This window comes from Mangifera indica, unplaced genomic scaffold, assembly GCF_011075055.1.
Source record: "Mangifera indica cultivar Alphonso unplaced genomic scaffold, CATAS_Mindica_2.1 Un_0111, whole genome shotgun sequence".
Lineage (NCBI taxonomy): Eukaryota > Viridiplantae > Streptophyta > Magnoliopsida > Sapindales > Anacardiaceae > Mangifera > Mangifera indica.
The window spans coordinates 65,719-76,741 of NW_025401203.1; the positions used below are offsets into that span (position 1 = coordinate 65,719).

At 31.6% G+C, this 11,023-nt stretch overlaps 1 protein-coding gene across 10 annotated transcripts; it reads left to right on the plus strand.

The window, feature by feature from the left end:
- Positions 1-548: 548 nt before the first annotated feature.
- Positions 549-6,891, plus strand: LOC123207849. Of its 10 annotated transcripts, none has more exons than XR_006500521.1 (7): positions 551-1,012; positions 1,432-1,541; positions 1,923-2,190; positions 3,389-3,533; positions 5,360-5,662; positions 6,311-6,374; positions 6,535-6,891. XR_006500521.1 is itself a non-coding variant. In XM_044625346.1 (5 exons), the coding sequence occupies exons 2-5, from the start codon at positions 1,458-1,460 to the stop codon at positions 4,123-4,125; spliced, it is 609 nt and encodes a 202-aa protein (XP_044481281.1). In that variant the 5' UTR covers positions 549-1,029; positions 1,432-1,457; the 3' UTR covers positions 4,126-4,288. The 10 variants fall into 10 exon arrangements, 6 of the variants coding, with proteins under 6 accessions (XP_044481281.1, XP_044481279.1, XP_044481280.1 ...); XR_006500519.1 differs by having other exon boundaries at positions 6,324-6,374; XR_006500520.1 differs by having other exon boundaries at positions 6,311-6,891.
- The last annotated feature ends 4,132 nt before the right edge of the window (positions 6,892-11,023 follow it).

Here is an 11,023-nt window from a genome sequence, read left to right on the forward strand (position 1 = left end):
GTAATATTATGTGTATTTATTTTGGATATATAAATGTATACATATTTATATGTGTCATCATATGATTGGTTATTGTTTTATTTTTAATTCAAAATCATCTAATCACATGATAACACATATAAATATGTATATATTTATGTACCCAAAGTGGGTACACATAGTTTTATTGATGTTAAAATATCTCATCATGGTAAGCCAGACCACAATTTGATTTAGGATAGATTTTATTCGAATTAATTCAATTTAAATCAATAATTTGAATGAATCAATTTTGGATTAAAATTTTGATTTGGTTATTTGATATGAGATTGGCTTGTAGGTCTGTCTCTTATAATGATATTATTATTAACTTTTCTAATAATATTATTATTTGGCTGATAATATTATAGTAATATTGTATATTAATTCAAACAAACTTTAACTTAAATTTGATGTGGTAAATTTAATTTAAACCAGATCAAGGGTTAACTAGAATCCAATTTGAAACGACAACAGCTAAGTTTAAGCTTCATTTTAATTGATTAGGGATGAATAAAACAAGAAAAAAGATACCAAGTTGTTGAAAAAGAAGAATATGCAAAGGAGGAGAGTTTTGTTACGGCAACTCGCGGAACGTTGAACTCTAAGGCTAACTGCGAAACTAAGTCTTCAAATCCAATTCATGGATCCAAAGATAGGCTCTTCTCGAATGCAGCCTAACCTGACCACGTTTTGAACGGCTTGAAATGGGTCAGGAAAAAAAAAGCCCCACGGCTGTACGCTGTACTAAATCCTAATCTAAGCCCAAAGCCATGAGCGTGCACGTTTCCAAATAGCACACCGCACTGTAGAATAGAGTAAAGAGATTGCATTTAGCGCCCAAGTTTCGAAGATACCGTTTCATTTGATGTTCTTTTTCTTGCTTTCCAAGTCACGAACGCCTACGCTCCTTAATTTGAACGCTCTTCCTCACTATTACGACGGGCGGCGAAGAGTGAGTCCAACATAAGTTGCTCCACTCCAACGCCCACCTGTATGGTTTTTTTTTTGGTTGTGAATTTAATTTTTACTGGCTTTTTTATTAAATCTATTGTGCATTTGAAGACGCGGGCGTTGTGATTTTGCGTCTAGGGTTTATGTTTATGTAATGCTTATTTAGGGGTTTTGTAATTGTCTTTATGTCTTTAAATTTCAATCTCAGCATTTATGCTCCCTTTCAAAGTGCAGGAATATTTTCGGATTATATCCTAATTAGGGTTTTGTGTTTGACTTTTATATATTCTTTTCGCTTGAACTTATAGTCGACATACATAGCTCTTTCTGCTGTCCATGTGAATAAAATTTTGAAAGCAAACATATTTCTTTTTATGTTCTAAAAAACGAGTAATTTCTGAAGTTACTTAGTCTTGGTTGAGTGTTTGTTTCAACTTATTAATTTGGAAGAACAACCAGGTGATAGATATACTGAGGATTGAAAAATGGACCAGACTATGGGGCAATTCCAGCAAAGTTTGATTGAGCTTGAAACTGAGGCTGAGCATCTTCTTTTAGCCAGACATCAGGTAATTACGACCCAGCTTTCTGTTTTCAACATGTTTATTTGAACTCCCATATTCTGTTTGGTTGCTGAAGAATGTGTGGAAGTAAAATGATTTTTTGATACCAGCTATTGAGTTAAACAATTGGTCTCATTTGAAAAAAAGTTGAAGAAATTTTTGAGTTAGGATACTGGAATCCTTTTTTTTTTTTTTTCACGGGGGTAAGGATCAAGAACTATGATGTATTGTAAAAGTAGCCTGATACAAACACTTTCTAATTTGAACGGTTTTTGACTTGTTGGAAATTATTGGAGTACTATCATGAATATAATCCGTGTTTTCTTTTATTTTGATTTTCCTGGGCCGCAAATGGGATTTCACTGATTCCTGCTCATGGAAATTCAGTTAGTTGAAAATGATAAAGTGAGGAATGGGAATAGGGAAGCACTAACAGCTCTGAGGAAGAGGGCTAGGACAACAAGAACTAGTATTCCATCTCCTTTTGAGTCAATAATGAAAGATATGGGGCATCCTGGACCGAGGCCTTTGGTGAAGGAGGTATGCACAACCTGCGGTGACCATGACACAAATGAGCACACATGGATGATGTTCCCTGGAACTGATGTCTTTGCTAGAATTCCATTTCATGCTGCTCATACTATTTTGGAGACAGGTTTCTTCTTGAGCCTTCTCAGTGTAAATGATTTCTGAGTTTAAATCAGTTTTGGAAATTGTGATTAGTTTTTAAAAATTACTTGAGTATTCATATATCAGAAGGTGGTATTTTCTTTTTCCTGGTATGACTGGTGATTTGTTGAGCAAAAAGTTTTTAAATGGTAGGAAATATATGTGATCTACCTTGATTCATGGATAGATTTGACTGGTGATATAGTAAGCATCTTGTTTTTGAATGTTGATATGCATGATTTTACTGGAAAGAATTTGTTTGAAACTTTGAATATCAATCAAAGTTGATGACATGTTTGATAATTGCATAAATAATGACTAAAGAATTATTCACAATAAAACTGTTAATGAGAAGATTATCTAACATTCTAATGGTCCCTAACCAGCTTGAAGATAGCCACCCTGAAGATTTTTAGGGAACAGTGTGGGATTTAGTTCACCAGCCACTCTGAAGATTATTAGGGGATTATGGAATCTGAGTTTATTTTTGTAATTATAGTTTATGTATTTGAATCACAGTTACTTGTCAAGGCTATCAATTGTTGGTCCTTTCTTAGTAGGCAAATATCTCAAAAATTATTTTAGAGTTACTAGCTTGTCACTTCAATATTAAAATCTGTATGGATGTGAAAAAAATGAAAACTGTTTTCAGTGATGAGCTTTTTTTCAGTGTCCTCTGCAAGTATAAGTTATGCGTAATGGTGAAGCTTCTTAGATGAAACTACACAAAAATATCTGCCTTTTATAAACTGAATAAATTCCATGCTGTGCAGTTTGGTGGTCATCCTGGATTTAGTTTTAGGAAAAAGAGAGCATTTTGGAAAACCATTTCTTTTCAGACGTAAAGTTGATGAATTAATTAATTAATTTGTCTACCTTGTGCCCTTCTATATTTGGTCAGGGAATTAATTCCATCCTTTCTTCTTTTCATTTTTTTGCTGAAAAGGTAACAAATACCTTTAATAATAAAAATAAATGTGCAAGGTATATGCTTTGATGCATTGAATTGCTGACAAAATGCCAAGCATATTTAGGCTTAGTTTGATGTATTCTTATGTCTAATATGTTAAGCTAAACATTCTTTCATCTTGCTATTGTGTTTTTCTTCTACTGTTATTTTGATTCCTTTTATATTATTCATCTGCATTTATTTCTACTTTTATAATATCTTTGTTTTCAATCAGATCAAACACAACTTGATTATGATGCAAAAAAGTTGCAAAGCTATGTGAAGGAGAAATCTTTTCATATCTCAGAAAAGGGTGGCCTAGCTGACAAGATCAGTCCTGGTGTGCTCAGATCGCTAGTAACCTTGTCAGACAAACCAAAGTAAGTCTTGTCTGTGCAACTCATAGTCTACCTCTTCATAAATTGATCTATTTTTTCAACCAACTGTATCTTTTGACTCGCTTCCCATGACCAACAAACTGAGGCGAAAGGATTGAACTTAGTCCTTTCTGTTTAGGTGACAGTTACAACATCATGGTCACCAATTAGGTATTGAATGTTTCCTGGAATTATTCCCACAATATATTCAGGCTGTAGAGCTAGAAATTCCTGATGTCTTTTTCAATAACCATTGGTTATGATGGAAGATCTAGAACTTATTGGGTGTATATTCTACTTTCAAATATTTAGTGTGTTTCATGCTTAGATTTTATCTACTCGTGGTTAATTATTATTGACAGCTGTCAAAATGCTTTAAATGTCATCTTTGCTTTTGAATGTGTTGGTTGGGTTAAAAAATGAGTTTGCAGTTTTTCTTCTGACTGCAAGATGCATTGATAGTTGTTAATTTTTTGTTTTCAGTTACTTACCATGCAGAGAATACCTGCTACATGTAATATTTATCATGGCTCTAGTTCTAAACTTGGACACCGAAATCTTTGTTGTTCCTCTATGCTTGCACGGAGGACTATGAGCAAATTTGACTTGATAAACTATTTAGCTCAGGCTGCGTTTCTGTATTAAGTTTTTTCTTTAATTTTTAAGGTTTTTCCTAGGCCCTGAATATATGCATAAATGTGATAGTTGAGTTTGTGGTAAAAATGTTTTTTGGTTCTGTTTTTTCCACACCTAGACAGCAGTTTATTCCTCACTACTTCAATGAAGTGTCAGAAAAGCTTGGTCAGCGCAGGGACCATTTTGTTTTATACTCCAACTAAAAATATGGAAGTTTCGTGGGAAGTGATCAAACAGTTGAAGATACCGTGTAACATCATTTTCTACTTGTTATGTGGTCCTGTTTACTGACTCTGCACATGATCTAGATGGCCTTATGAAAATTGTTCTCCATAGTTGTTTCACATGGCTTATCCTCACATCCCATCGCTTAATTTTTACTCTTTTCTTTTCTCCAAAATTTAACAATATTGATAAAGCTTTCAGTGACTCTATATTTAAATTAAAAGAATATGTCATTTTTTTATGAAAAAAAGTGTCATGACTTTAGATGTAAATGAATGTTGTCGTTTTGGGCTAAATTTGTTTCGACATAGGATGATTATTGAATTTCCTTGAAATCATGTGATTATCTCTTTCCCATTCCAAATATCTTATACCGAATGCATGAAGGCTACATTTAGAAGATTTATTTTTCTGCCTTTACAAGACTTAGGTTATGATCTATGCATTGTTGATAACTTATTTCTCCAATTTGCCCTTTTTCCCCGTTTTACTTCACAGAGCACAGCAATAGCTTAAAAAACTCTGGCTGAAGATGCACAGATTTTGACTTAAGAATCTCAGGATGCAAGTTCCATTTCTTTGTTAAGACGATTGTGCTTTCATGGTGAAGGCTTCAAATAATGGTGAACTAGTATGTATGGACAAACTGAAATGCCCAGAATTGCTAGCGACTTTGTAAGTTTATAAATCTGGGGGTGATTCATTTCAGAATGAGACAATGTCATGCCAGCCTTTGGCTTTGCTCTAGTTTTAATTGTGACCAAAAAACATTAGCCTTAAATTTCCCATTGAACTTTATTTTCAACAGCACACTGAGATGTTATTAAATAATTGAGTGGTTTTGAATTAGAAATAAAATAACATTTGATTGTATGATGGCCAATTAGCATTTGTATATGAGTTAATGCATGATGTATTATTGATTTTCTATTGTTTAGTGTAAAAATCTTAACTTTTAATATATACAGGGAAATAGTTTGCATGATGAATGGGCAGGGGATGAGAAGTTGGGTGGAGTGCTGTATGCTTTTGAGATAACATAGTTTTACATCTTACCCGTCTGGGTGATGCGATGTTGACAAGGCAGAAAGAAGACGTTAAAACGGTCTGTCTGGCCCAATTTCCCCCTTGTATTTATTTCACCTTGCCGAACAATAATTTCTTCCCACTAATTATTACTCTTTCTTTCGTACTCTAAATAAAAATGTAGCGGCTTCCTCTCAACTCAACAGAAACTGGGCAGGCATTTTACGGGCACCACCTCAAATTCGGTAAGCATTTTATCAATGAATTTTTATGTATAAAAGACAAGAAAAAAATGGTAATTTATGGATAGAGCAAAACATTTATCTGTTTGCGTCTTTATCATGTGCCATATAATTGTACAGAACAAATTTCCCAGTCGTGACTCTAATTTTTATTATTTTAGGCCCTGAAAAGAAAAAAGATTAATCAGCTTAAAACTCTAATTTTCTTCTAGGAATCATGTACAATCCTAGTGGTTTCCTTTATAGTTAGAACTAAGGATGAATTTAAGTTGAGTCAAATTAAACAAAAGTTAATTTAAGTTTAGTTTGAATTTTAGAATATGAGTTTAACTTTGAGTTTGAGCTAGATTGAAAAGTGAAGGAGACAATTATTAAAAGAGTGGAAGAAAAATAGTTAGAAAAGAACTGTAATTGTCAAGGAAAAAGCTACAAAAAAGAAGAATTTAATAATGAATTATCCGTCAGCCTTTGAACTTGAGTTAAACTATTTAATTAGAGTCTAAGTTGAGTTTAGGATGAACTAAACGTGGATATGAGCATGAAACGAATCCACTGCTACGTAAAGCTGAAAATTAAATTTCTTCTCTGTGGAAAGATATTATAAATTCAACAGTGCGTGTAATATTTAATAAAATTCTGACTAAGTAGTAGACATTCCGTACAGGAGAGTCAACGTCCATGGCAGCCTTTCACCAAATGCCACCAGACTTGCGCTGTACTCATCTCCTCTCTGTTTTATTTTGTATTTATTGACTCAGTCTCTCCTCTCCTTTATTTGTTCACAAGGCAATTTACACGCTTCGCTGTATACAATTTCTCATATTCGCTGTACTTGTCTTCCACCTGTTACCATCGATCGGGATTTTTGTAAACAGGGCTGTTCAATTCAACTGGCCATGGATTGGAAATTAAGTGTTGAGAGTACATAAATTGGAGGCCTCATATCAACAACAAGAAGCCAGCCACTTGCAATAATTTTTCAGAATAATACATCGTACGCTAAAGATTTGATCGTCTCATCCCCTGTCTTCTTTCTAACTATTTGCCCCTTGGTTTCTACTATATTTGCACTAATTGCCCCTCTCATCATTCATTTGCTGCCCAATTCTGAGCCCATTGGCCATTGTGTATTGTTTTTCACTATAAGGAGGGGTGGATCCCCCTTCAGTGACATGGGTGTCCTTGGACATTATTGATTATCCATTGAAGAGGACTGAACTCATTGATTTGAATTTGAGTTAAAATTTAAATTAATTTTTATTTGGGATTGACTTGATTTTAATTTATCTCTAATCTTATGAAGAAAGGGTTATACATTAACAAATATAAGTCTTTTAATATATTTTAATTATTTTAAATTAAAAATAAAATAATTAATTATATCATTTAATCATTTGATAACATGTTAATTTATTTTTTTAATTTTTTTCATATAATATTATTCTTTCCCAGTTATGCATTCCTATGTACTAGGATGTTTGAGCACAGCACACATGTTTCATGGCCGAATAGACCACCGAAGCCCTTGCAAAATTTCCAAATTTAACTAGTGTCTAAAGTTAGTTTTCCAACATTTCTCTATAACAATCAAGTGTTATTTCAGCTTTTGAATGAATGGGTGAATTGTGTGTCAGTTGTACACATATCGAAAGCTGGACTGGTTGGGTTCAAAAGAGAGAACTTTCTTTCATCGAATTTCAGATAAGGGCATTAAAATGTATGAGTTCTTCCACAATTTTTGAAGATGAATACTGTCAGTAAAAAAGCAAACCAGATCCTACCCCTAAATGGCAGATATGCAGTAAGTATTTTCCCTGTAATTCCAGTACAATTTGCAGAAAAGCATGTTAAGATATATAACAGTACAATTTTCAACTCTTTTTCTCTTGTTAAGGTTAAATATAAAATAAATTATATTGTTAGGTTATATATATATATATATATATATATATATATATTTATGTTTCAAGTTCAATTATTTTGTTTCTATGTTACATAACCTGCACTGAAATTATATAAATACATCTCTACGTACTTCATTCAAGGACATTTTCGCCATTTTAATGATATCATCCGTCGGTGCACCAGTTTCTTCTTCTGATGGCTCAAACACGAACCCTGTTCACACAGGACAGGAGCATTTATTCTTTGCAGTCTGAGAGCAATAAGAAGAAGAGAAAGCACGCATGCACGTGACTACAAATTTAGAGGGAAAAAAAACATCTTTCCTGTGTTCCCATTGGCAAGAATGGATCTTAACTAAACTCAATTCGAATTTGGGTTATTTCAAGTTTAATTTAGTTTGAAAGAATTTAGTTTAAGTTAGATGAATTCTCCTTAAATTAAATTTGAGTTTAATTTAATTTGAGATAAATTAAATTTAAACTCAACTCAAATTTAATCATAATATAAAAACAATATTATTTTAAAGTTTATATTATCATTTATTATTAATTAAAATAACATTGTATTACTTTGTTTTGTCTATTTTAAATTAAAATCTCTTAAATTATTTAGTGAAATGTTCTCAAAATTAAATTCAAACTTAATAGTATTAAACCCACCAAACTTAAGTTTGAACTTGACTTTACCTAAGAATAATTCGATTGAATTCTCATCCTACTCATGAGTCATACTTTGAATAAGAAGGTTATGATGTAAATGATGTCGTTTTTGACTTGGAGTATATAGCAACTTCACCTTATATCAAATTAAAATGTGTAAACATGGAAAACAATTTTTCCATGATCAAATTGGAACATTTGTGAAGATTTCAAAATATTCCAAGCAATATTGTCATGTTCATCATCGATCGCATAACCCATTTCTTCCTTTTTTAACAAACCTTTAAAAGTCAATCGCGCTATTTATAAACATATAAGGAAGGAATATGCCCATTTCTATTATTGCGGTAATTTAGACTCAAGTCGGGTCGCTTTCGCTGCATGGACAAGTTTGAAATTTTTGATTCTTATTTGTGATAAAATTAAAAAAAAAATTAAAAATAATGAAGAAGCAAAGAAAATCATGTACCCATGCATGATGAGTGTTCTGCAAATTAAATGACTAATTCCCACCTGAACTTTGATGAAATGATTTTACACCCTTTAACTTTAAAAATTTTGTTTTTTTACTAATCAAGGATTGTTAAAAAATTATAATTTTTTATAGGAAAAACTAAAGATATTTAAAATAATCTAGAAACCAAACCAAACTGATATTTAGTTTGATAATCAAACCAAAAAACAAGATAATCGAAAATTTAATGTGATTCCTAGTGAGGATTTTGATCAAACTGATTTTTTTTTCGATTATTGGTTTGACAATATTCGTAAACCAAATAACCGAACCAAACTAGTATGAAGAGAAACAAAGTTAGAAGTTTGGAATGCTCATTCAAGTTATGGAATATCCATTTTCATGTTCTAGATTATTATTTCAACAAGGAAGGACCTTGTTCTATTGATTGTTCATTATACTAGACAAATTGAAGAAATATAAAGTCATAAGCTAGAATATTATTCCAAGTTTGCAATGATTGCTCAATTAGAAATTCAATTAAAAGACAGTTATACATTCGATTATCCAATATTTTTTATTCAATTCAAAATGGTTCATCTTTCAATCGGTTTGGCTTTGATTTAAGGTTTTTTTCAAACCAAAAAATGGATTTGATTCAAAAAGTGGTCAAACCAATTTAATTAATTGATTTTAAACATCTTTAATACATATTTTTATGGCCAAATAACTATTCTCCACCCAAATTTTAATACAAATACAAATACACACCCGTAAAGTTTCAAAAACCCAAACACCCACACATAAGTAAATTACTTAAAATTTTTTTGTTATAATTAAGGGTAAAATCATTATTTTAATTATAATATTAAAAAATATATAATTTTATTTCATTTTCCCCTAAAATTTTAAAAACTAACAACTTTATCCATATCTAAACTTTTCCAATTTTAAAAAATGTCTATTTCTCCCCACCCTTGGTTTTTTTTCTCCCCTCTCCGACCACCATCCATCTTTAGCGACTCCTCCATTTCCTCTGTTCAGTCGATCATCTCTCACCATCGAAATGGTTGACTGACACATAAAGTGCGACGAAGACATGCCCTGGAGATCTCTCCGTCAAGATCTCCAAGACATCACATAACATCCTTGTTGGAAGGTAGCTCGAGTGTCCAAGAGAAGCAAAGTTCAACATCAACTCAGTCAACAAAGGGAGAGGTCACCAAGTAACATGAAGTTGAAGGGGGATTAAACTGAAGTTTTTAAAGTTTGGAGGGGCGGTTGAAATAGAAAAAAGATGGAAACCCTAGGTTTGGGGGAGAGAGAATGTGACCTTTCAAATTATAAAACTTTAGACATGGTTAAGTTGTTAGTTTTTAAAACCTAGAATAAAAAATATAATGAATTATGTATTTTTTTTAATATTATTGTTAAAATAACAAACCTTAACTAAAATTTTTAACAAAAATTAACTCATGAATAAGTGTTTAGGTTTTTAAAACTCTACAAATATATATTTGTCTTTATATTAGAATTTGGGTGAAAAATAGTCCTTTGGCCTATTATTATGTAACTTTAATAAAGATAAATGAAATTAATAAATAAACATTTAATCAAAAAGTTCCAGTGGAATATAGTTATTGGACCACCAAAAATAAAAAATGGGTATGGGACCCATACTTTATTTATTTATATATTAAAAAATAGGCTAAAATAGTTAATTTTACCCGAGGTTTAATATATTCTCAAACTCACATCTGCAGGTTTTACAAATTTAAATATCTACTAATCATTAAATATCTGTTAAATTTCTTGTTATATATAAAGGTAAAACTATTATTTTAATATTAATAATAAAAAATCTATAATTTATTCGCATTCCTCCCCCTTTCTCATATTTTAAAAATTAACAATTTTATCTTTACTTAAACTTTTCTAATTTTAAAAAATAATTATTCCTCTTTATATTTTTTTTCTCCTCTAACTAGCCACCACTCTATCTCTGATAACCTCTTTTTTCCTTTTTGACTGTTAACTAACTCTTGCTCGCCATCAATAGACAAAGAAACATTGAAGATTTATCTCTTCATTTGCCTTCATCTTTGTTTGCTAACTTCATCTGTATGTGTGACTTTGATAAAGCCAAAAGACATTAATAAATAAATGAATCGTTTCAACAAAATTCGAATAAAAAATAATTATTCGATCCCAAAAAGGGAAAATGACTATTTCCTCACCCAGGTTTCAGCCTTATCTCAAAAGATACTCACATCTGATGAAAAACCCAAACACCTACTCATTTCTAAACCGCCGTTAAGTTTTTTGTTAAATAGAGGGTAAAACCGT

Bases quoted from the DNA above. Each gene is read 5' to 3' on its own strand.
- LOC123207849 (XM_044625346.1), top strand. From the start codon at position 1,458: ATGGACCAGACTATGGGGCAATTCCAGCAAAGTTTGATTGAGCTTGAA. The intron at 1,542-1,922 runs GTAATTACGACC...ATGGAAATTCAG, and splicing joins TTCTTTTAGCCAGACATCAG to TTAGTTGAAAATGATAAAGT. The intron at 2,191-3,388 runs GTTTCTTCTTGA...GTTTTCAATCAG, and splicing joins TCATACTATTTTGGAGACAG to ATCAAACACAACTTGATTAT.